General features: G+C 43.4%; 1 protein-coding gene across 2 annotated transcripts in view; it reads right to left on the bottom strand.

Moving 5' to 3' along the window:
* Nucleotides 1–3,430: 3,430 nt before the first annotated feature.
* Nucleotides 3,431–26,512, bottom strand: part of SLC22A16 (solute carrier family 22 member 16) — a 35,395-nt gene continuing 12,313 nt past the window's right edge. Inside the window, exons 4-8 of one of the 2 annotated variants that reach the window (XM_055535204.1) lie at nucleotides 23,985–24,516; nucleotides 19,123–19,250; nucleotides 16,899–17,008; nucleotides 14,919–15,018; nucleotides 3,431–3,798 (exon numbers count right to left, since the gene is read on the bottom strand). In XM_055535204.1, coding sequence (XP_055391179.1) covers nucleotides 3,601–3,798; nucleotides 14,919–15,018; nucleotides 16,899–17,008; nucleotides 19,123–19,250; nucleotides 23,985–24,516 — 1,068 coding nt within the window. In that variant the 3' untranslated portion in view covers nucleotides 3,431–3,600. The other variant, XR_008698167.1, reaches the window with a different exon arrangement.

Here is a 26,512-nt window from a genome sequence, read left to right as displayed (position 1 = left end):
CAACACCTTAATCTTGGAGTTCCAACCTCTAAAACTGTAAGAAATAAATTTCCATTGTTTAAATCACCTTGTCTGTGGTACTTTACCTAGAAAACTAACCCAGAACAAAAAAAGAAAGTCAATAAAATATGTATACCTGTGGCGGATTCATTTTGATATTTGGCAAAACTAATACAGTTATGTAAAGTTTAAAAATAAAATAAAATTAAAAAAAAATCAAATATTAACTAAAATGAAAACTCTAAATGACAGTAGAACAGGCTGAGTTTGAAGGAATAAAAGGGAGACAAAATAAGACGACAGAAAGGATTATAAAATGTCTTCCTCCTTTCTTCTCATATCCTCCTATCTGTTTTTTCTTTTCTTTTACAAAAGGAAAAAGTTTTTTATTCTTATTTTACAAGCAGAAAGGCCAAGTGAATAATTGAGTGATTATCCAGGGAACTGAATTAATATAAAAAGTCTAAATAACTCAAGTCAAATCCCTTTTTTTAAACTACAGTATCTCTCAGTTCAGTTCAGTTCAGTCGCTCAGTGGTTTCCAACTCTTTGCGACCCCATGAACCGCAGCACACCAGGCCTCCCTGTCCATCACCAATTCCCAGAGTCCCCCCAAACCCATGTCCATTGAGTCAGTGATGCCATCCAACCATCTCATCCTCTGTCGTCCCCTTCTTCTCCTTCCCTCAATCTTTCCAAGCATCAGGGTCTTTTCCAATGAGTCAGCTCTTCTCATCAGGTGGCCAAAGTATTGGAGTTGCAACTTCAACATCAGTCCTTCCAATGAACACCCAGGACTGATCTCCTTTAGGATGGACTGGTTGGATCTCCTTGCAGTCCAAGGGACTCTCAAGAGTCTTCTCCAACACCACAGTTCAAAAGCATCAATTCTTCTGCATTCAGATTTCTTTATAGTCCAACTCTCATATCCATACGTGACCACTGGAAAAACCATACCTGCCGGGAGCCACCACGGGAGATCCCACCCATGACAAGGTCATATGGAAGAGATCTGATGAGCAAGGCGGATCAGAACTCGAGGGACCCCCTGGATCTGCTCGAGCATCTACCCCAAAACCAGAATCTGTCTGTCTTACTATTTTGTGCCTTTCACCAACTCTTCTGACATTAACAGGGGGCTATCCCCAACCACCTTTCTCTGGAAAAAGTCAACTTAGGGCTTTAGTTAATAAGTCTCCTGGGCATGATAGGAGTGTTTCAATTCAAACCCCTCTGATGGCTTTTAGCTTGCCTGACAGGTTTATCCAGACTCTTGCAGCTACGCACATGATTTTTCACAGCCTCCCCACCGTGAGAGACACGGGAAGCCTAAAACATTCTAAAAATATAGAGCCTTTCGAAGAGTTAAAAACTGTTAGAGTAGTGCTGGTGTAGGATTTCATTGTTGAGCCAATGCTTGCTGCCAAGTTCCCATATCTCTTATCCATTGTGCACCTGGGAGTGTATTGGTTAACATAATTGGAATGTAAGAAAAACAAGTAGCAGCCTTGGAATTAACCACATCAGACCTTTGAGCTAATTGGTTCTTTGTTGTAACTCACTGCACCTTTGCTCCGTGAGTACGTAACTCTCTTTAGCACTTTCTGAGGCTGACATAGATTAGAAATATAAAGAAAAAACACTTCAAGGGAAAATAAGTTTTCTGATTGAGCAGCTTTTATCAAAAAAGGGTCATAAAATGTCCACAGGCCTCCAAGGCCAGAAGATAATGTACACAACATTGTTTATGGGAAAGGTATGCAGAAAAATTCCTGGTTTCGATAAAGACAAAACAGATGTAATGTTTGGGCTGACTCTGTATGACTTGGCATCTTTCATTTCCCTCTATGTACAAGTCAAGGTATAAAAGTTCCTTTTGAAAATAAAGTTATGGGCCTCGTTCACCGAAGCTTGGTCTCCCCGTGTCATTCTTTCTCTCTTTCTCTCTCTCTTATTCACGACGCCGTCATCCTGAGGGTACCCCTGGATCCTGCTGGGGCTGGACCCCGGCACATAGCCTTGACTAGACGAACCTTTGTTGGCAAAGTAATGTCTCTGCTTTTTAATATGCTATCTAGGTTGGTCATAACTTTCCTTCCAAGGAGTAAGTGTCCTTTAATTTCATGGCTGCAATCACCATCTGCAGTGATTTTGGAGTCCCAAAAAATAGTCTGACGCTGTTTCCACTGTTTCCCCATCTATTGCCATGAAGTGATGGGAACAGATGCCATGATCTTCGTTTTCTGAATGTTGAGATTTAAGCCAGCTTTTTCACTCTCCTCTTTCACTTTCATCAAGAGGCTCTTTAGTTCCTCTTCACTTTCTGCCATAAGGGTGGTGTCGTCTGCATATCTGAGGTTATTGATATTTCTCCTGGCAATCTTGATTCCATCTTGTGCTTCCTCCAGCCCAGCGTTTCTCATGATGTACTCTGCATATAAGTTAAATAAGTAGGGTGACAATATACAGCCTTGACGTACTCCTTTACAATTGTCATAATCTCTCTTTCACTTGCCTCTACAGATAACACTAATGCTTCCTTGATTTTAATATACTGGACATAAGATGTATCCAACAGCTAAATTTCAAGAGCAAAGAAAACAAAAATTACGAACTTCTGATGAAACCCAAGTAAAGAAAATACCCCAAACCTATGTGCAACTTATGTGGAAAGCATACTCCTATAATAGATAATACCATATGCCATATTTCTGCAGTTGAAATGTTTAGGATCTTACACTGTTTTTGCAAAATATAAGTGAAGCTAAGGAACAAAATTTATTACTTTAAAAGAAAGTAAAACCTTTCTATAAATTATTTTTAAAAGGTAACAATACTTAAAAATTATTTTATATTGGGAACACATCCAGATGTCAATTTCCTAGATGATCTAGAAAGTTAAAAAAATTTGCAATACTTTTGTAACACCAAAATGCCACAGCTTCTATGCACAAGGAATGAGACCTATAGGGAGAATTTGGTAAATTTAGGAAAAATAGGAAATTCAGACAAGAAAACTCACTCCTGGCCCCTACCAAGTGTGAGTCCCTTAAGTAGACCAAACATAAGTACATTTGTCTGTACATTCAAGCCCTCGGGGTGCTGAAAAGCAAGGTAACTATAGTTTTTATAGTTAGACAAGTGGTTTTTGATGGAGCATTTTTAATAAGACTTGAATTTAGAGCTATGATTCTCCTAAGAGAGAAAGGAATATCATAAATAGAATCGGCAAGTGGTTTTGTCAAAAGAAACACACTCTCACATGTCCTCTCCTCCCAGTCAACAGTCCAGGTGTTGGGGGGAAGGAGCCCCAATACTGAAGGGAGCCATGTAGCAGTCCCTCAGTCCTGCAAGAATTAGTGACACAGAAGAACAAACACGGAAAAGTATTTTGTGGCAATAAGAAAGCAGTATAAAAAAAAACAGAATTCTCATATTGTGTTTTATTTCTTCTACTTTTACAAAACAACTGTTTCAAAACTTTCTTACAAAAACTTTAAAAAGACACATATACATGACATGCAGGAGATGAGAATAATGTTCCTCTAATACAAAAGCATTAAACAATATTTTGGGTGCTGGATAGCACTTCTGGCCCGTTTATTTATTAAGACTAGAATCCTCAGAGTTCTCCACTATGACATTTTCTAACACAGTATTACTGGTTGTGGAAAGTAATTTGCCTGAACTTCTCTCCTTTTCAGTCTCTTCCCAAGTAGTTGTCAGAGGCCTCCTGAGGGTTTCCGGAAGCAAGAATGTTAGAACTCCACTCACTAAGGCCAAAGTCCCAACAAGCAACTAGAAGGAAGCAAAAAAAAAACAAAAGTGACACATCCAGGAAGAAATGTACTCTTCAGAGAATAATCATTTCTGAACTTTGTTCAGAGGGCAATAGAATTGAAATTGACATAACAGCTGGCATTTTTGTTTCTCAGTAAGACCTTTTTGAATGCCGGTAGTTGGTGATGGACAGGAAGGCCTGGCGTGCTGCAATTCATGGGGTCGCAAAGAGTCAGACACAACTGAGCGACTGAACTGAACTGAAGACCTTTTTGGTTACTTTTATTTAGTTGACTAAGCTTAATCTGATCATTCATCAACCACCATGGAGCACCTACTCAATAAATCCCAGTTACTGCCTGCATTATTACTCTTGTAGGCACAGTCCTAGGAGCTACACTGAAGAAAAAAAACTCCCTGCCCTGTCTTGCCAGGCTCCAGAGCCTCATGGGAGAGCCCAGCATCTTGGATTTGGACTTGATGGTTAGGGATTGTCTTAGTCAACCCTGCTCCTGCCCCCAATAATGGACATGCTATCAGCATTCAGTAAATGGTGGGGACTGAATAAATGCATGCATGCACCAATGAACAGTTCAATGAACCAAAATCTGTAGCATTTAGGGGGAAACAAAACAGAGGCAATGGAAACTAGCTGCTACTTTGTGTGGGGGGAACATCACTTTATGGGAAATAGATGGGGAAACAGTGGAAACAGTGTCAGACTTTATTTGGGGGGGCTCCAAAATCACTGCAGATGGTGACTGCAGCCATGAAATTAAGACACTTACTCTTCGGAAGGAAAGTTATGACCAACCTTGATAGCATATTGAAAAGCAGAGACATTACTTTGCCAACAAAGGTCCACTAGTCAAGGCTATGGTTTTTCCAGTAGTCATGTATGGATGTGAGAGTTGGAATGTAAAGGAAGCTGAGCACTGAAGAATTGATACTTTTGAACCGTGGTGTTGGAGAAGACTCTTGAGAGTCCCTTGGACTGCAAGGAGATCCAGCCAGTCCATTCAGAAGGAGATCAACCCTGGGATTTCTTTGGAAGGAATGATACTAAAGCTGAAACTCCAATACTTTGGCCACCTCATGCGAAGAGTGGACTCATTGGAAAAGACTCTGATGCTGGGAGGGATTGGGGGCAGAAGGAAAAAGGGATGACAGAGGATGAGATGGCTGGATGGCATCACCAACTCGATGGACGTGAGTTTGAGTGAACTCCGGGAGTTGGTGATGGACAGGGAGGCCTGGCGTGCTGCGATTCATGGAGTCGCAAAGAGTCAGACACGACTGAGCGACTGAACTGAACTGAACTGAACTGAACGACAGTTTCCAAGTGATTTCCTATAAAAATTCAGTATTTCTTTACCTTCCAGGTTTTGACACGTGAAAGGCAGCCTTTTAGACTACCACCAAGGTGTTTGCTTTCAAAAATGCAAATCACATTAAAAAACTAAAGTCTGCATATCTCTTCTCTGTTGACCACTATGAAGATATGGGTGGGTTTTAGAACTAAATCTGGTTATAGTCTGTAAAAACTTTGTTTTTACATAATTTAAACTCCTTTAGCAAAAAGTACTGAGAAGAGCCCATAAAAATAAATTAAGGCATAGGCTTTCTGATAAATCTGCATATTTGGTGCTTCTATAGTCTCTGAGATACAGTGTAAATTGAGACACGACATGAGGCCACATCAGGTACAGATGTGACCTGGGAAGACAGTTCTTGACTTGTTTTGCAAAACACTGATAACCTAATTCCAGAAATGCATGAGTAAGCCAAGAAACAGTAACAGAATTTAAAGTGATATTGCAAAGGACGTTAGAAATCCCAAGAGAGACCTCTGTCAGGGTCTGAAAAACACTGAACAAGTCTAAACAAGAAATAGAATCAAATGGACAATTCAAGACAAAACTGGATTTTCTTTTTTAACTTGGTAGTGAGAATCAGTTCAGTTTAGTCACTCAGTCGTGTCTGACTCTTTGTGACCCCATGGACTGCAGCATGCCAGGCCTCCCTATCCATCACCAACTCCCGGAGTTTACTCAAACTCATGTCCATTGAGTTGGTGATGCCATCCAACCATCTCATCCTCTGTCATCCTCTTCTCCTCCTGCCTTCAATCTTTCCCAGCATCAGGGTCTTTTCAAATGAGTCAGCTCTTTGCATCAGGTGGCCAAACAATTGGAGTTTCAGCTTCAACATCAGTCCTTCCAATGAATATTCAGGACTGATTTCCTTTAGGATGGACTGGTTGGATCTCCTTGCAGCCCACGGGACTCTCAAGAGTCTTCTCCAACACCACAGTTCAAAAGCATCAATTCTGCGGTGCTCAGCTTTTTTTATAGTCCAACTCTCACATCCATACATGACCACTAGAAAAACCATAGCCTTGACTAGATGGATATTTGCTGGCAAAGTAATGTCTCTGCTTTTCAGTATGCTGTCTAGGTTAGTCAAAACTTTTCTTTCAAAGAGCAAGCGTAGTAGTTAGTAGTGAGAATAGTCAGGCACTGAATAAACTCAGAACCTTGCATCTCTCCTTTCACTCCAAGCACGTCCCCCACCCCCTTGGCCAGCCCTCGCTACCCCACACAAGCACTCCAACAACCCCCTCAATCCCATCTCTCCCTCCCCCTGGCCAGGAGGAGTCTTTGTTCCCTCTCACCTTCTCCTGGGGAAGGGCGGTGGAGGGGCAGGGTCTTCCCCCATCAATAGATCTCCCTTCTTTCTCACAAACTTTTGATCTTTTCCTTTCCACTGGCTAGTTTCCCTCAGTAAAAATACATTTCTTGAGCTTCTTACAATCTCTGTACCCACTCTGCCTGGGAACTTGTACTTGCTACCTCTGTGGCCCTGGGCAGGTGACTTAATTTTTCTGCTCCTCAGTTTCCTTATCTGTAATACTGCTGCTGCTAAGTCGCTTCAGTCGTGTCCGACTCTGTGCGACCCTAGAGACAGCAGCCCACCAGGCTCCCCTGTCCCTGGGATTCTCCAGGCAAGAGTACTGGAGTGGGGTGCCATTGCCTTCTCCAAATAATACTACCTGCCCCCAAAGGACTGTTGAAAGGATTAAATTAAATAACACATTTAGGGCACTTAAAACAGTAACAGTTGAGGAGCCAATAAACGGTAGCTGTCATTACTACTCTCTATCTTCTGAAACAAGCAAGAGACTCTCCGCCTCAGCCCACATCCACTGCAGTCCCCGCCCATCTTCTCCACAGCAGTCCCTGCTTCTCCTTCCATCCTGCTCACCCTCGCCTCCCCCGCCCCCCAGCAGCATGGCCCCCACCCAACACCCATGGACGCTGCTCTTCCCAGGCCACAGATTCCTAGCTGCCAAACCTGACAGCCGGAAGCCGTTCTGCCTTCCTCGCCTCCCCACCTCCTTTGGGGTCCCGGTCACCTCCCCTGCTGCCCCCTCAGTTTCTGCCCTGAACCCCTCTTCCCATCTGGCGCTAAATGCCACTGTTTCCAGGCTTCTGCTCTTCAGTCACCCTCCCTTTTCCCTCACCCTTCATAAGCTGACTCTCAAGCCTGTACCCCTGGGAGTTCCAGACCTGTAAAGGCACCAGCTTCCCCCCGCCCCCCCACCCCCCACGTCGCTGCCCCCTCCCCAGCCATCAAGCAGGCACCTCCCACTCCTCACCCACAATTCAAGTGCACTGTTCCTCCCCACCTCAGCCTTGTTGCTCCTCCTAGAGTCCCCTACAGCCCTGAGAACAACCTTCCACCCCACCTGCTGCCCCTCTCCACCATACCCAACTTGTCACAGGTCCAGGGAGTAACACTTTCCCATCCTGTCTGCTCCAACCTGCCTTTAGTCCAATATTCTGACCTCCTTTGAGATCCCTGCATCCCTTCACCCTTACCTCCTGACACCACACCACCCTGGGTGTTAGCACCAATGCCTGCACCCAGACCCAAACTGGCCATGTTTCTTTTCCCCTCTAAGTTTTTGCCTTTCTGTTGCCTCTGCTTGGAATTCCCTTATCTCCTCTTCCACTTGGCTGACTCTCACCAGCCCCTCCAGATGCAGATGAAAGGCCCCTCCTGCAGGAAACTTCTCCTCTGGCCCTAGCTGGGTTGGTAGCCTTCTCCTGCAACCCCATAACCCCAACATTCCCTACCCCAGCCCTCTTCTCTGGGACCTCTGCCTTCCACACCAGTCATGGACATGTTTCAGGACAAATGCTGTCTCTTTCATCCCTGCTCCTTATCACCTAATTTAAAATCAACACTCAACCTTTGCCAAATGAGTTCACGAATACAAAGATTATGTGAATTAGATGTCCACTTTTTTCCTTAGATTACTAAAAAATTATGGTTGAAAATAAAAGCAACAGAAGGAATGATGCTCATGTGCTTCTTTTGGAAACAGAAAATATAAACTTATCTTCTAGATGATTATGTCTATTCCTCGAAAGGAAAATACTGGCTCCCTGGGCAGTTTGATATCCATAAATAAGCTTAATGAGAAATTTAATAATTTATTTTTTTACTCATTAAAAATAACAAGCTACATCTGCTACATCCAAAGGAAGCACATTCACAGAATATTTTTGCAAATACACACAAGACCGTGATGACAGAGGTAGTCCTGGGGGAGGGGGGATGAGGGTCAAGGTGAAAGAACTTGTTTCTCTGCATCCCTTTTAGGACTGTTTGTTTAACCTACGAAAAAGGCATGGTATTTGGATTTGAACCCAAGTATGTCATTTAAGGGCTTCCCTGGTGGCTCAGACAGTAAAGAATCTACCTGCAATGTAAGAGATATGGGTTCGATCCCTGGGTTGGGAAGATCCTCTGGAGGAGGGCATGGCAACCCACTCCAGCATTCTTGCCTGGAGAATCCCCACGGACAGAGGAGCCTGGCATGTTATAGTCCATGGGGTCACAAAGAGTCAGACATGACTAAGCGATTAAGCACAGCACAGAACATGTCATTTAAATAGTGATAGCAAAAACAGCACCTACATTCTATGAACGGAAAACACCCTGATGCTGGGAAAGCTTGAGGGCAGGAGAAGAGGTAGGCTACAGAGGAAAAGATGGTTGGATGGTATCACTGACTCAGTGGACATGAGTTTGAGCAAACTCTGGGAGGTAGTGAAGGACAGGGAAATCTGGTGTACTGCAGTCCATGAGGTCCCAAAGAGTCGGACACGACTGAGCAACTGAACAAAAACAACCTTCTGTGAAGACTGCTTTTCGTAAAGCAAGTGAAATAGAGCTTGTCATATAACAAGCACTATTAGAGTAGCTGTTAAATAAAATTTAAAATCCCTTTTAACTTTATAGTCTGTAATGGATCTTTATGGATATCCTTAAAAGAAATCTTTATTTGGTTTTAGTGACTTTATAGCAGTTTGCTTTTATAGATTTATCTATCTTCTTCTATGTGTCTTGGCTTATTTTTTAAAAACATCTTTTCCACTTTCAACTTCTGTTAATGAGGAACATAAAGAAGAGAAGTGAAAAGCAAAGAAGAAAAGGAAAGATATAAGCATCTGAATGCAGAGTTCCAAAGAATAGCAAGGAGAGATGAGAAAGCCTTCCTCAGTAATCAATGCAAAGAAATAGAGGAAAACAACAGAATGGGAAAGACTAGAGATCTCAAGAAAATTATAGATACTAAGGGAACATTTCATGCAAAGATGGGCTCAATAAAGGGCAGAAATGGTATGGACCTAACAGAAGCAGAAGATATTAAGAAGAAGTGGCAAGAATACACAGAAGAACTGTACAAAAAAGATCTTCACGACCAAGATAATCACGATGGTGTGATCACTCACCTAGGGCCAGACATCCTGGAATGTGAAGTCAAGTGGGCCTTAGGAAGCATCACTACGAACAAAGCTAGTGGAGGTGATGGAATTCCAGTTGAGCTATTTCAAATCCTGAAAGATGATGCTGTGAAAGTGCTGCACTCAATATGCCAGCAAATTTGGAAAACTCAGCAGTGGCCACAGGACTGGAAAAGGTCAGTTTTCATTCCAGTCCCAAAGAAAGTCAATGCCAAAGAATGCTCAAACCACCACACAATTGCACTCATCTCACATGCCAGTAAAGCAATGCTCAAAATTCTCCAAGCCAGGCTTCAGCAATACATGAACGATGAACTTCCTGATGTTCAAGCTGGTTTTAGAAAAGGCAGAGGAACCAGAGATCAAATTGCCAACATCTGCTGGATCATGGAAAAAGCAAGAGAGTTCCAGAAAAACATCTATTTCTGCTTTATTGACTATGCCAAAGCCTTTGCATGGATCACAATAAAATTCTGAAAATTCTGAAAGAGATGGGAATATCAGACCCCTGACCTGCCTCTTGAGAAACCTGTATGGAGGTCAAGAAGCAACAATTAGAACTGGACATGGAACAACAGACTGATTCCAAATAGGAAAAGGAATACGTCAAGGCTGTATATTGTCACCCTACTTATTTAACTTCTATGCAGAGTACATCATGAGAAATGCTGGGCTGGATGAAACACAAGCTGGAATCAAGATTGCTGGGAGAAATATCAATAACCTTAGATATGCAGATGACACCATCCTTATGGCAGAAAGTGAAGAAGAACTAAAGAGCCTCTTGAAGAAAGTGAAAGAGGAGAGTGAAAAAGTTGGCTTAAAGCTCAACATTCAGAAAACGAAGATCATGGCATCCAGTCCCATCACTTCATGGGAAATAGATGGGGAAACAGTGGAAACAGTGGCTGACTTTATTTTTGGGGGCTCCAAAGTCACTGCAGATGGTGACTGCAGCCATGAAATTAAAAGACGCTTACTCCTTGGAAGGAAAGTTATGACCAACCTAGACAGCATATTAAAAAGCAGAGACATTATTTTGTCAACAAAGGTCCATCTAGTCAGTTTAGTTCAATTCAGTCACTCAGTCGTGTCCGACTCTTTGCAACCCCATGAATCGCAGCACGCTAGGCCTCCCTGTCCATCACCATCTCCTGGAGTTCACTCAAACTCATGTCCATCAAGTTGGTGATGCCATCTAGTCAAGGCTATGGTTTTTCCAGTAGTCATGTATGGATGTGAGAGTTGGACTGTGAAGAAAGCTGAGCACCAAAGAATTGATGCTTTTGAACTGTGGTGTTGGAGAAGACTCTTGAGAGTCCTTTGGACTGCAAGGAGATCCAACCAGTCCGTCCTAAAGGAGATCAGTCCTGGGTGTTCATTGGAAGGTCTGATGTTGAAGCTGAAACTCCAGTACTTTGGCCACCTGATGGGAAGAGCTGACTCACTTGAAAAGACCCTGATGCTGGGAAAGATCGAGGCCAGGAGGAGAAGGGCCGACAGAGGATGAGATGGTTGGATGGCATCACCGACTCAATGGACATGGGTTTGGGTGAACCCTGGGAGAGATGATGGACAGGGAAGCCTGGCGTGCTGTGGTTCATGGGGTCACAAAGAGTCGGACACGACTGAGCGACTAAACTGAACTGAACTGAAAGTGCTAGCACAAAGGAGATGCTTCTGGAAAAGTCCGTGCCCTAAAAAAGAGTAGTGAGCCCTCAAAAACCTTTTCTTGTGTAGGCCAGACCCAACTCCCCCAATTAAGCATACTTGACTAGGTGCCTGTTGCTGGGACATAAGAGAGAAACACGTTGAACCAATGATTCCCCAAAAGCAGATGCATACCACCTGTGGGTGCACATTGATTTTTTTTTTTTTTTTTTTAAAGGTCTTGGAGAAGGCAATGGCATGCCACTCCAGTACTCTTGCCTGGAAAATCCCATGGACGGAGGAGCCTGGTAGGCTGCAGTCCATGGGGTCGCGACAACTGAGCGACTTCACTTTCACTTTTCACTTTCATGCATTGGAGAAGGAAATGGCAACCCACTCCAGTGTTCTCGCCTGGAGAATCCCAGGGATGGGGGAGCCTGGTGGGCTGCCGTCTATGGGGTCGTACAGAGTCAGACACGACTGAGGTGACTTAGCAGCAGCAGCAGCAAACAATTTATTACTTGTAGGATTTTGCTAGTGTATAAGACATATAACTAGTATGCATGTGTGTTAGTTGCTCAGTAGTATCTGACTCTTTGCGACCCCATGGACTGTAGCCCACCAGACTCCCCTGTCCATGGGATTTCCCAGGCAAGAATACTGGAGTGAGTTGCCATTTCCTTCTCCATGTAACTAGTATAACACCCATGATTTCACTGTTATTGTTACTTAGGGCAAATCTAAATTATAAAAGCCAGTGTATCTCATTTAAAATGTTAAATATTATAAATTATAACATGAATGGCAAACAAAGTAAGAGAAATGCTTTACTGGACCCAATTGTGGCGATACAAAATGCCCTGTTCTGCAAGAGTTCAACGGTTTAACTGGGAGACAAAGACATGTGCAAATGTTACAGCCAAACTGCCACAGCAGGCTGTGGAAAGGGTACACACGAAATGCTATGCAGACCTGGGAAAGAGGGAGATTGGGTCACTGGGTCTGGGTGGCCTTCTTGAAGAAGTGGGGTTTGCTCCGTGTCCTAAAAGCTATCAATACATGGGGGCTGCCTCACCTACACCCCTAGAGCATTCTGCCCCCACTAGTCATCCGGCAGAGTCAGAGCATGAGGACAAACTGGAAACGAAGCAAGTGGGTCCAGTTTTGGTCTCAGCTCCCCAGCTGTGTAAGTCACAGCCACTTAAAGCTCCAGGACACCATCATCCAGGAGAACTGCTCTCCGCCAAACCTGGGAAGATGCTGTGAAAGGGACCTCTTAGGAGTACTGGACAGAAATCGTGGCCATAATGCATCTTCCAGTTCTGGGAGCCCTTCACGGTTCTGACCCAGATGCAGTGCCAGCTTCTGATGCAGCCTGGGTCCTAATGGTTCTTGGATTTACCTCTTAAAAAGGAAAAAAAAAAAAAAGGTCTATATCTATCTACCTATCTACCATAAAATATACGTTTTAAATGCATAAAACAAATGTACAGTTTAAGAAATAATTATAATACACATTGCTATATTTAAAATGGATAACCAGCAAGGACCTATTGTATGGCACATGGAACTCTGCTCAATGTTATGAGGCAGCCTGGATGGGGTTTGGGGGGAGAATGGATACACGTATATGTACGTGGAGTCCCTTCACTGTTCACCCGAAACTACCACAACATTGTTAATAGGCTATACCCTAATACAAAAGTTTAAAGTTTGAAAAGAAATAATTATAAATCAAACATATCATGGTCTTGATCACCCACAAGAAAACACTGCTCACACCCCAGAAGCCTGTCCCTCCCTCCTCCACAGGAGGGGGTCCTGGTTTAGTCAATTAGCCCCATCAGTTTTCCTGGTTTTAACTTGTATGGTTACAGAAAGTCTGTGGAAAAGGGGTCTCTTTCTCTTAAGGAAAAAAAAAGGTACATGAAAGCTTGGGGGAGGTGGGCAAGAAGCATTCTCTGCAGAGGGGATGTTCCAGCAGAGGAGGTGGGGCAGGGTATCAGCGAAAGCAGGGTGGGTGTGGAGAGGCGGAGAAAGTGTGTGAAGAAACAAAATAGGGAAGATGGGGAGGGGTCAATCTGGAAAGGACATGAGGATCAGGCAGAGCTGGGGTTTGTTCTGAAGGTGAGGGGCAGCTGGACTGGAGCTGTGGGTTCAGCAAACTACCCTGATGGGGTGGGGGTGGGGGTAGGGGTAGAGTGAGGGGAGGGAACCTGGGAGGCAGGCAGTGATGAGGAGCTGGACTGGAAGCAGGTGCATAGGGAGGTTTTGAGCAAGGAGGATTTGGTGTCGTAGATTGAGAGGAGTGGGGTGGGCGGGGATAAAAGCTGGCGTTCCAGTGTCATGTGGGAGGCCAAGGACTCCCTCTCCATGGTGGAGACAGAAGGAGGAGCGAACATAAGGCAGGTGGGTTTGGGAAATGGCGAAGTTATAAGATGCCCAGGGAGGATATCCACAGGGCTAGTGAGTCTGCTGCTTGGAAGCCAAGTCAGCACTCAGGAGCAGTTATCCACACAGCGATTGGGAAAGACAGCCAGGATGGCTCTTGGAGAGTGAGGCAATCAGAAAAAGAAAGAGACGACAGAGAGTGAACAGCCTAGAGAGAGCTCCAAGCAGGAATTTCCAGAAAGGGAGCCTGGAGGAGGAGGGAGAGGATCAGCACCCCCGGGGCTCCCTCTTGAGTCACTGCAGCACCTCCAGCCACCCGCACCATCCCCACCTCCCTGCCCCTGAACTCCCATCACCCATCTTCCTCCTGCCCCGGTTGTGTAACAGTGCTCTGTATGCCTTCCCAAACTCACCGCCTCCGGGCCTGGAGGGAATCTGCAAACTGAGCAGAAGCGCCCTCAGGCTTCATAAGCAGGTGAACAGCTCACACTGCCAGTGCAGGGAGGAGGCACACAGGCAGCCCCGACCAGGAAGAGTCCCTCAAGTTTCAGATAAGCTGCAAACCACACACCCCTACACCTTTCCACCAGATACCACCAGATTCTTCCAGGAGCAGCAGCCTCCAGAACTGGCCTTGATCAGACATCACAAAGGCTGGGGGTGGGAGGCAGCCAGCAGATCTCGATGGAGGAGCACAGGCTCAGAGACCAGAGACCAGAGCTCCTGGCTTCGTGATGTGCTGAGGAGAGGCCCTACTTGAGCCTACTTGAGTTGCAATTAACAGCTGACAGTGGGGAGAGGGGGGAAGGCAATCAACAAACAAGAGAAACAGCAACCACCACCCTACTTAACAACTGATGAGCTGTTAACAAGGACACTGCTGCTGCTGCTGCTGCTAAGTCGCTTCAGTTGTGTCCAACTCTGTGCGACCCCAAAGACAGCAGCCCAACAGGCTCCCCCGTCCCTGGGATTCTCCAGGCAAGAACACTGGAGTGGGTTGCCATTTCCTTCTCCAATGCATGAAAGTGAAAAGTGAAAGTGAAGTCACTCAGTCGTGTCCGACTCTTAGCGACCCCATGGACTGCAGCCCACCAGGCTCCTCCGTCCATGGGATTTTCCAGGCAAGAGTGCTGGAGTGGGGTGTCATAGCCTTCTCCGAACAAGGATGCTAGAAATCCCCAAACCAAATTATAAGTTGGAGCCTAGTAAATCAAAATATAGAAGGCAGTTGGCTGCTGTGCCTCACCACATCTCAGTCAAGTCCTATAAATTGATGAACACCTGTGGCATGAAGATCCAAACGCTGGAGAGATAAATGCACAACGGGGCCACAATGCTTCCCACACGGCCCACCGTGCTGCCACTCCCCACGGCCAGCGACCTGGAAACACAGAGAGAATTAAGACAGCAGCAGGAACAGAAGACAAGGGACATGTGATACAGACAGTGAGAGAACAGCTGCCCAGATCCCCGTCCACCCTCCCCACAGGGAATAAATACTAAAACTTAAGTCAGCTTAATATACTTGGAAATTAACTTTAATTTTTCAAGAATTGTTCATGATTTCCCCTGGAAGATGAAATGGCAACCTACTCCAGTATCCTTACCTGGGAAATCCCATGGACAGAGGAGCCTGGCAGGCTACAGTCCATGAGGTCACAAAGAGTCAGACATGACTGAGCAACTGAGCACACATGTTCATGACTTATATTCACATTCTGTGAAATGTCAGTGTCTACAAACATGCAGATAATTCAAGACAAAAGAAAGGTAAACCAGTCTTCATCAGCTATGCAGATGAAGCTCTTACGATACTCATTCAGTCTAACATTAAGGATAACATCAGTCTTCTACAGCTGAAGTTTATTTAGAATAGGAAGTGGGGATTTGGGAAACCAAAAGATTTACATCTATGGATCATTCTATTTCAATTTTTTAAAGTCAAGCAATATCTTAATGTACTTTCCTTTAAAACTTATTTATAGAAACCTTATAGAATCTCTGCTGCTGCTGCTAAATCCCTTCAGTCGTGTCCGACTCTGTGCGACCCCGTAGATGGCAGCTCACCAGGCTCCACCATCCCTGGGATTCTCCAGGCAAGAATACCGGAGTGGGTTGCCATTTCCTTCTCCAATGCATGAAAGTGAAAAGTGAAAGTGAAGTCACTCAGTCGTGTCCGACTCTTCTCGACCCCGTGGACTGCAGCCTACCAGGCTCCTGCGTCCATGGGATTCTCCAGGCAAGAGTACTGGAGTGGGTTGCCATTGCCTACTCCAATAGAATTTCTAGTAGGAAGCAAAGAATGTGCTTCCAACATGATATCACTCAGTCATATCCGATTCTTTGCAACCCTGTGGGATGTAGCCCACCAGGCACCTCTGTCCATGGGGATTCTTCAGGCAAGAATACTGGAGTGAGTTGCCAGGCCCTCCTCCAGGGGATCTTCCCAACCAAGGGATCAAACCTAGGTCTCCCATATTGCAGGCAGATTCTTTACCATCTGAGCCACCAGGGAAGCCCTTCAACATGAGTAAGTATCTCTTATTTAGCTTAGGAGAGAGGCTCCAGGAGAAACCAAACATGCCAGACCCCTTGATCTCAGACTTCTAATCTTCACAACCATGAGAAAACACACTCCTATTGTTTGAAGCCCTCAATCTGTGGTGTTTTGTTATGGCAGCCCTGACACAACTGACATCAGGACACCAAGAGACACGTCCTTAGAACATTAGCCCTGAGTCGGTGTAAGTCAACTGTGTTTGAGATTTTAAATGGTTTTAGGACAATACAGCATTATTTCCACTCCAGTACTCTGGCCTGGAAAATCCCATGGATGGAGGAGCCTGGTGGGCTGCAGTCCATGGGGTCGCGAAGAGTTGGACATGACTGAGCAACTTCACTTTCACTTTTCACTTTCATGCATTGGAGAAGGAAATGGCAACCCACTCCAGTGTTCTTGCCTGGAGAATCCCAGGGACGGGGAAGCCTGGTGGGCTGCCGTCTATGGGATAACACAGAGTCGGACACGACTGAAGTGACTTAGCAGCAGCATTATTTCAAAACAAATTCTCTAATATCCTTGTTAATGACGTATAGACAAAGCCTCTGATTCAGAATTAGCATCATCATGTAATCTTCCCACATCTCGGAGTTCCCCTACTTCTACAAAAAGAAGGCATTTATACTCAGAGACTGAATGTAAGGATATGACACATAAGTGAAAGATAATAAGAAAACAACACAAAAATAAATAACTCTTACCTTACAATGGTTGGATACAGCTCCGCCGTATAAAGATATATAAGGCCAAACGCTGCCCCTATGAAAAATTTTCCAGCCATACTCGCCACCACTAGCCAAACATGGTAATCCTGAAAATGTATATATTGGCAAAATAGACCATCATTTTGTCATCAAGTAATATTTTTAAAAGAAAAAGAGAAAATCCTCAAAATTATTACTTAGAACTTTCTAATCCTCCAGTGTCTTTCAGAACAGTAAGTTTCATTTTTGTTTGAATCTATTTTGTAAATTCTGCTCATGGTCTGCAAAAGCTTTCCCTCTTTATGAGATTTAGAGAAAAGTTTTACTGTGCCTCCTCTGCCTAGGAGATTTCAAATTACCAACTAAGAAAAGCCATTTGGGAAGAGACACTGTGGAATAAGACCCTCCCAGATAGTTTCTGCTGTCATCCTTGACGTATTCCACTTCCTGAAGTGGTTCTCAGAGACGTCTCACAGTCCATCTTTTCTCTCCTCCCCTGTCTGCCAGCTGGGTGTTGAGACCCAGGTGACCGTGGAGTTCATGCATTAGGGGTGGCAGTACCTCTGTCAACTTGTGTTCCTGAGTGGCTCCAGGGAGCCAAACACCCCCTTCACCACCCCTACACCTACCAGCAAGGAGCCACATCAAACTTTCTGTGAGCAAGAAATAAACGTCTATGATGTGAAGTCACTGAGATTTGGGGGTGCCTGTATTAAGCAGCCAGTGTCACCTATCACCTTCATTACTTTGCATTCAGTGTTTGTTGAATGAATTAATGGAACTCAGAAAAATTGTATTGTGTTGACATTACCATTTGGAGAGAAGTTTTATTAGAGGGGAAATTTTTGTGATTAAGGGTTAGTGCTCTATTTCTAGAAATGCCATCAGCCACTTTCCGGTCTTCCACATAACTACTGGGGCTTAACCACTGTAGAGGTGAAAGGTTCTAGGGTTCCCCTAAATACTCACTGGGGTTGCCATCAACTCAACTAATATAACTGCAAGCTACTTAAAAACACATGCAAAAAAGGTATGGATGAAGCTCCCTCAAAGTGGCAGAGACCTCCAAGTCTTAAGTAATTTTAACTAATGTGAATCAGTTGCATGTTTCAATCACCTGGAAATTTCAATCCATAGCATATTTGATTCACCAATTCACTGATAATTAAGTGAAGCATAAAAGGAAGTCACTGGTTAGCTTAAATTAGATTTCAAACAATATACAAAACTTAAAATGCCTTGATCTAAATGTTGAGATACTATTGCTTTATAATTATATAATCACTATAATTATATATATAATATAAATTATTTTAAAGTATTGTTATAGTGACCATATTTTCTATATCGAGAATGAAAATACAGGTTCTAGTAACATTTGGGGTGAAAAAAGGAAGAGTTCTTCTGGGTGCAAGAGGTATTCTAGGCCAAAGAGTTTGCCAAAATACAGGAATGAGGAAGTCATTTCAGTAGTTAATGGCACTGTTTCTCCCTAAGAAATTGCATTCTTAGAAACTAGATCCTTGGGAAATACATGCACAATAGAAATTTGGAACTACTAACCTACCACAGTGAAAAACAAGACTGTTTAAACTGGAACAATTCTGAACATAAGACTCATAGTATCTTTCATCTGTCCCCATGACTCGCTTGCTCCTTCAGATTTCTGATCAAATGCCACATTCTCTGAGAGGCACACCATCCTCAACCACCTTAGATAAAATAACAGTACGCATGTGTATTCCCCCTCCAAACACACTCACTCTCCATCCCTCATTCAATTTTGTTTTTCTTCATTTTACTCAGAGAAACTTGACTTACTGCACGTCTTCGGTACCTAGAAAAGAATCTGGTACATATTAGATGCTGGATAGAACTTTCATGAATGACTAAAAGTTTAAGATGATGATACTCACTGGAAACTGCAATCTACTCTCCTCACTCAAGATTACCATGTTTACACAGTACCACACTGACCATCTCTGAGAAGTGGGATTTGGGGCTTTGCCCCCACCTCCCACATTTCTTTTTCCCTTAAATTTTCTACTATTTATTATAACAGATAAGGAATGGGTATTTTTTAAAGAAAACATTTAAAATATTATGTATATAATCTATCCCTATGTCTTATTTCATCTTCGTATTCATAAGCTGAAAATGTCCCCATCAAACTGTCACAGTGTAACTAACCATTCCCTAAGTAAAACATAAAAGAACTCACCTTGGGGATCACCATAATCACACCATTGGTCACTGCGCTTGACAGAAGGGAGAAAATCAGAATGTTTCTTCTCCCCACACGGTCCATCCCCAAGCACACAAAGACATAGGCAGGAATTTCCACTACACCTGTGATAGAGCAAAATGACGCATCTCTATAAGCCAGAGCATCCAATTGAACAGGGGGACCCTGCCTTCTAACCCAGTGGAATGGTCAGCCCTCTCTCTGATCTCACGGACTTCTAAGAATTATCTAACAACTACCTAAGAGGCAGCAAGGCCCATGACTTTTAAACTCACTGGAGTGGGGAGAATGTTTACTGTGATGTGCACTAATGCTCACATAATCTGCTTAGCACTTATCATCTCTCCTCAGAATCTTATCCCCAGTGAGGCTGGATGCTCCCAGGACACAGCACAGTGCCTGGAGGGCAAGGCGGTGGAATGAACAAATACGTAAATTAATAGACAACACTGATCTTTTCTGATCTTTGGCTTCTTCTGCTTGACAGAACTATGGGGAAATGTTTGTATCAGTAACTTCGAACTTAGAAATTAAGGTAGAAAATTCAGTGCAGCTAGGTACATAAAGTAATGATAACTGTTTGATGGATTTTAAACCTAAAAGTTAAGCTAATATGAATCCCCCACTGAGCAAGGACCTTGTCTTGGATCTTCTTTTACGCCCCCTCAACAAAAAACAAAGCCCGGAACTGACTTAAAAGCCCTTCCGTTGAAGAACCAAAGTTTGAATCTTAGATCCAGAACCAAAAAGCTTTACATCTATCACCCAGAACACAACAGGGAGCAAGCAAGATTTCTCAGCAAAACTGAGCAAACCCAGTAGCCTCTGAGAAATTGTCACTGCTTATTAGCCTAGATTGTCCACGTAACTGAAAGTTCTCTTCTTTCGACCCTCTGCAGCTTGCCTAACCTCAGGACACTACCCACCACTGCCTTTGAGGGCTAGTGTGCACTTGCCTGTTTAACTACAGAATGCTATTAGCACCTGGACTGGCAGGTCTGGGTCTACATGTCTTCTGTGGCTTTGGGAACATATCACTGCGGTGGATACATATTTCCTGAGTTAGCAGTACATCAGAAATTAAACTCTGCTGCAGCTGCTCAGGAAAAAAAGAAAGGCTGGGCAAAGACAAAAAATAACATTCTGAGCCCTTCTGGAGAGATGAGTCTCCCTTTTCTTCAATTCAGTTCAGTTCAGTTCAGTCGCTCAGTCATGTCCGACTCTTTGTGACCCCATGAATCCCAGCATGCCAGGCCTCACTGTCCATCACCAACTCCTGGAGTTGACTCAAACTCACATCCATCGACTCGGTGAAGCCATCCAGCCATCTCATCCTCTGTCGTCCCCTTCTCCTCCTGCCCCCAATCCCTCCCAGCATCAGGGTCTTTTCCAATGAGTCAACTCTTCACATGAGATGGCCAAAGTACTGGAGTTTCAGCTTCACCATCAGTCCTTCCAATGAACACCCAGGACTGATCTCCTTTAGGATGGACTGGTTGGATCTCCTTGCAGTCCAAGAGACTCTCAAGAGTCTTCTCCAATACCACAGTTCAAAAGCATCAATTCTTCGGCACTCAGCTTTCTTCACCGTCCAACTCTTACATCCATACATAACCACTGGAAAAACCATAGCCTTGACCTTCTCTTCATTAACATGAAAAATAAACAACTCCAGGGAAAATGCCTCCCCTTCACAGACCCTGCTGTAAGGTCTGGTGCATCTGGACCAAAACAGTAGGTTCATCTATTACTCTGCCTTTTTTTTTTTTTAAGGACTTTTCAAGATCAAATAAAACAATGATTCTCAAAAGAACCTCCTAGGAATAGGCCTGAATTATCACCTCCACTTTCCAACTAACACTAAATCAGTCAGTTTAGTTCAGTCGCTCTGCTGCTGCTGCTGAGTCACTTCAGTCGTGTCAGACTCTGTGCGACCTCATAGACAGCAGCCCACCAGGATGCCCCGTCCCTGGGATTCTCCAGGCAAGAACACTGGGGTGGGTTGCCATTTCCTTCTCCAATGCATGAAAGTGAAAAGTGAAAGTGAAGTCGCTCAGTCATGTCCGACCCTCAGTGACCCCATGGACTGCAACCTTCCAGGCTCCTCCATCCATGGGATTTTCCAGGCAAGAGTACTGGAGTGAGGTGCCATTGCCTTCTCTGAGTTCAGTGGCTCAGTTTTGTCCAACTCTTTGCGACCCCATGGACTGCAGCACGCCAGGCTTCCCTGTCCATCACCAACTGCTGGAGCTTACTCAAACTCATGTCCATTGAGTTGGTGATGCCATCCAACCATCTCATCCTCTGTCGTCCTCTTCTCCTCCCACCTTCAATCATTCCCAACACTAAATGACTTGAGCCAAATGAGTAAGTGACAGCTCAGGGACTGGTCTTTGGAAGCCAAGCCTTTCCTGCCACCTCCCTCCCTCATGTGTGATTCCCTCCAAGTCTGACTCAGGGCTCTCCTCTCTCCAGCGCTGTGTGCAAGGCCACCAGTTGAATTCCTGGAGCCTAGGCAATGGCACCCCACTCCAGTACTCTTGCCTGGAAAAATCCCATGGACGGAGGAGCCTGGTAGGCTGCAGTCCATGAGGTCGCGAAGAGTCGGGCACGACTGAGCGACTTCCCTTTCACTTTTCAGTTTCATGCATTGGAGAAGGAAATGGCAACCAGTTCTTGCCTGGAGAATCCCAGGGATGGGGGAATCTGGTGGGCTTCCGTCTATGGGGTCGCACAGAGTCGGACACGACTGAAGCGACTTAGCAGCAGCAGCAGCAAAGCTGCACAGCTACTGGGAAAGCTGAAGAGACCTTGTCAAGTATATTTCACCTTGATTCTTCTTGAGTTGTTGTAGAGATGCCGCGTCTATATTTTTGACTTGACTATGTCTGGGCTAGAAATAGTGCAACCAACGAACCCTTCTGGGATTAGGACAATGTGCCATTATTTTCTTCACTTTTATAATGTATAATCTCTCTGCTCACTCAGACCCCATTCTGACCCTGTCTCCATATAACCCCAAACGTGTGTCCTGAGGCTACTGTAGCATTCATCACCTGCAAGTAGCACAAAACCTGAACTGAAATCCCCACCAATCTCAGACCATCTCAGGAGCTGAAAACTTGTTCAAAATTTGCACAGCACAAAAGTACTGACTAGAAGCACTTGACAAGCAGAGGGCTACCGGCAAGGGTCACGACATGAAAAAATCAAAGGTAGTAGAGACTATGTGCGTGCTCAGTCGCTTCAGTCCTGTCTGACTCTTTGCAACCCCATAGACTGTAGCCCACCAGGCTCCTCTGTCCATGGGATTCTCCAAGCAAGAATACTGGAGTGGGTTGCCATACTCTCCTCCAGGGGATCTTCCCGACCCAGGGATCAAATCCCCGTCTCCTGCATTGTCCACAGGTTTTTTTACTCCTGAGCCATCGGGGAAGCCCAGTGGCTATAAAACAATGCTATTTGTCTTGGAAACATTTTTATATTTATGAGATTGCCTGTTTCCTTGAGAAGTGATGTATCTCCATCAAATTGAACAGAGTATATCATAAAGATCTAAAACCCCAGCATTCCTAAACTTCCCGATGTCACACCCCACCCCACTTGATTCTGCTACCATTTGCTGCTCTGTTCTAGAAATACTGGGCTTCCCTGGTGGCTCAGATGGTAAAGCATCTGCCTACAATGCGGGAGACCCGGGTTCAATCCCTGTTTCTCAAACTGACACATAGAATGCGTTCACTTGTTCATAAAATGTGTTTGAAGTCAAGATGGGCTCTTTTTATAAACTTGTTGGTCTGTCCCCTCTAAAAAAGAGTAGTTCTTTTTTTTCTTAAAATGACTTATAATTCCTTTGTGCTAGAACCAACAAAAACAGGTGTCTCATCAGAGCACTTTAATGAGAAAGGATGATATTTATGTATAACAATTTTAAAGCAAACTTTTCTGGGGATAATATCAAATGCAAGTAGCCTACACAGAAATAACCAGCTGCACAAATGCATTTCTGATAATTCTCTCATGTCTGGTGTGAATTTGGTTAGGAGTCACACCTCAGGCTATCACAGCTTCAGAGCTATTTTAACCCGCCACTGAATTAAAAGAAGCATGACATCATAAACTACAGTTGCATGTGTTTAGGTTATTTACTGACTAAAATTCCTAAATTAGAAGGTAGAAAGATGCCAGAAGATCTCCAAGACATGTTAAATTTTAAAAGGAATGAAACTTGCAAAGGACAATATGTAGTGAATAATCTCATTTATGTTAAAATATAAAACATTTATCTGTACAAATGTATGGAGATGCATAAAAAGAAATCTGAAATTACAGGCCAAAGGTTATAGAAGGTACCTCTGAACTACAGTTCTGGGATGGCAATGGGCTTAAAGGAAGGAAGTAAGCAAGAAGAGGCAGGAAAGGAAGGAGGGACTCAAGTCTTCAATTTTGCATTTTTTTAAAAGAAAATATATACCTGTGTAACACTAAAAGGGGCTTCCCTGGTGTCTCAGATGGTAAAGAATTTGTCTGCAGTGCAGGAGACCCAGGTTCAATCTCTGGGTCAGGAAGATCTCCTGGAGAAGGAATGGTTGCCCACTCCAGTATTCTTGCCTGGAAAATTCTGGACAGAGGCATCTGGAGGGCTACAGTCCATGGGGTCACAAAGAGTCGGACATGACTGAGCTACACACACACACACACACACACAATACTAAAAAAGACCATAATGACATAGCCGGCAGTGTTGTTCCTGGTAGAAATAAAGACAATAGAAACACTCTCAAAACTTGGTAGAAATTTCACTTTGCAGCTACACTTAATATAGTTTAACCACTTACCCATAAGGAAGAGATTTAAATATTCACTGCCTCCCAAATGAACAGAATTCAAGGAGAAGGTGTAGAACCCCAAACACCCCGTGAACCAAATCAGCCAAAGAATAAGTGTCCTTGTTCCAATACTCCAGTCATAGAACAGTTCTGACAGGGTGTGCTTCTCAACTTGAGAGGGCTTATGACCAGCAGAACCATCGTGATCCAGTGACAAAAGTTCTGACAGTTTACAGGATCTCGTCCTATTCCACTTGGCCATCGTATCGATTACTTTTTGTGCTTCTTCATATTTTCCCCCTGAGATAAGCCAAAAAGGTGTCTCTGGGAGCATCCAACAGCACAAGACAAAGGGGACAGTCACGGAGGAGAGGACTATCTGATAGATCCACCAGGTCCTGACGAAGTAGCCCGTCAAAGCCACCACCATGGTTCCAAAAGCAAAAAAGGAATGCAAGTGGATGGACGCCCACGTCCGAGACTTCATGCCGACAAATTCTGTCACATAGACAAACACCACCACGAGATAGCCACTTCCAGACTGCAAAACAAAGCAGGGAGGGTGGGCCAGATTTAAGGTCACACACATAACTACTAAGGAGTTTGACCCTCTGCAAATCACACCAGAAAGAAAAGAAAGCTTTGTTTTCTGAAACCCATATCACATTCATACAATGGAATTTAATCCAATCCATCCTTCTTCTTTAAACGTGTCCTCTCATCTCCCCACACCCTGTCTACCCCAAAAGGCAAAGCTTGAGTGGTTTTGCATGATATAAATGTTAGACACTGCCTTTTGCTTCATTTCCTTTATACATAGAAGAGCCTTTTTTATTAAATCCTAAATTCTAAATGGGAACAAACCATTTGCATAGTAATTAGTGAGAAGAAAAATGATTTGATTAAAATTTCATTTTGACATGCAACAACAACAACAACAAAACAGACAAATTGGATTTTGGGGAAATTCAAAACGTCTATGCATCAAAAGACACTATCACTGGAGTGAAAAGGCAACTTATGGAACAAGAGATATGCAAATCATATATCTGATAAGAGACTAATATCCAGAATACACAGAGAACTTCTAAAACTCAACAGTAAAACAAAACCTTACATGATATTTGGTCCTGTCAGAAACATTCATAAAACAGTCCACACCAAAAGGTCCTGGAAATTTGGTCCTACCCAAAAGACCTATAAGTATATTTGGTCCAAGCCAAATGGTTTTGGATAAGATCAGATATCAACTACCTTTTGGTATGGACCAAATGTCTTATGGATGGTTTGGATAGGACCAAATATCTGCTAACCAAACAGACAATCAAATTCAACAATGGGCTCGGATTCCTCCAAAGAAAATACAGGAATGGCCATTAAGCAATGAAAAGATGCTCAGCATCACTAATCATTAGGTGAAAAGCAAATCAAAATCATGATTTGATATGCCACCTCATGGACATTAGGATGGCTAGTATAAAATAAAATAAAGTAAGTGTTGGTGAGGATATGGAGAAATCATAACCCTTATGCACTGCTGGTAGAAATGTAAAATGGTACAACCACTATGGAAAACAGTATGGAGAGTCCTCAAAAAACTAAAAATATAATTGCCTTATGATCCAGCAATCCCATTTTGGGAATATACCCAAAAGAATTTAAAGTGGGATCTCAAAGAAATATTTTTACACTTATGTTCATAACAGCATTATTCACAGTAGCTAAAATATGGAAGCAATCCAAGCTCCCATCAACAGCAATCCATCAACAGATGAATAGATAATACACAATGGAGTATTATTTAGCTTTAAGAAAAGAATATTCTGACATATGCTCCAACATGAATTAACTTTGAGGACATTACACTAAGTGAAATAAGCTAATCACAAAAAGACAAATATTGTATGATTCCATTTATATCAGGCCTAGTATCTAGAGTAGTCAAATTCACAGACACAGAAAGTAGAATGGTGGTTGCTAGGGGCTCAGGGGCAAAGGAGTATGGGGAGCTACTGTTTAATGAATATAGACTTTCAGATTTGCAAGACAAAAAGAATTCTGGAGTTGGATGGTGGGGATGGTTGTACAACAGTATGAATGTATTTAATATCACTGAACTGTAGATACTTAAAAATAGTTATGATGGTAAATAATAAAATATGCATTTTAGCACAGTAAAAAGAATGGAGGAAAAACTTTATTTTAAAAGCAGGCCTATATTAAATTTAACGAAATTCAGATTATAATAACACTATGTGACTACCCAGGGAATAAACAAAGAATGAAACAAATGGATTTTTTTGTGGAGGAGGGTGGTGGTGAAAGGACTAGAAGTTCTACAAAATTATTTCACATTTGACTTTTATTAATATAAATTAAATCATAAAATTAATTTTTGAAAAATTATTCTGGGGTACCACTGACTTCCCCAAAGTCCTCTCTTAATCCTTTGATATTCAAATCATACTGTTTTGAAGGCTTGTCTTGTCATTATCTTTATGGATATTCATTTCTTCAAAAGTTAATTGGTCTATCTC

This window comes from Bubalus kerabau, chromosome 9, assembly GCF_029407905.1.
Source record: "Bubalus kerabau isolate K-KA32 ecotype Philippines breed swamp buffalo chromosome 9, PCC_UOA_SB_1v2, whole genome shotgun sequence".
Taxonomy (NCBI): Eukaryota; Metazoa; Chordata; class Mammalia; order Artiodactyla; family Bovidae; genus Bubalus; species Bubalus kerabau.
The sequence above is the reverse complement of the archived record's forward strand: the minus strand, read 5'-3'. Positions and strand labels throughout refer to the sequence as shown.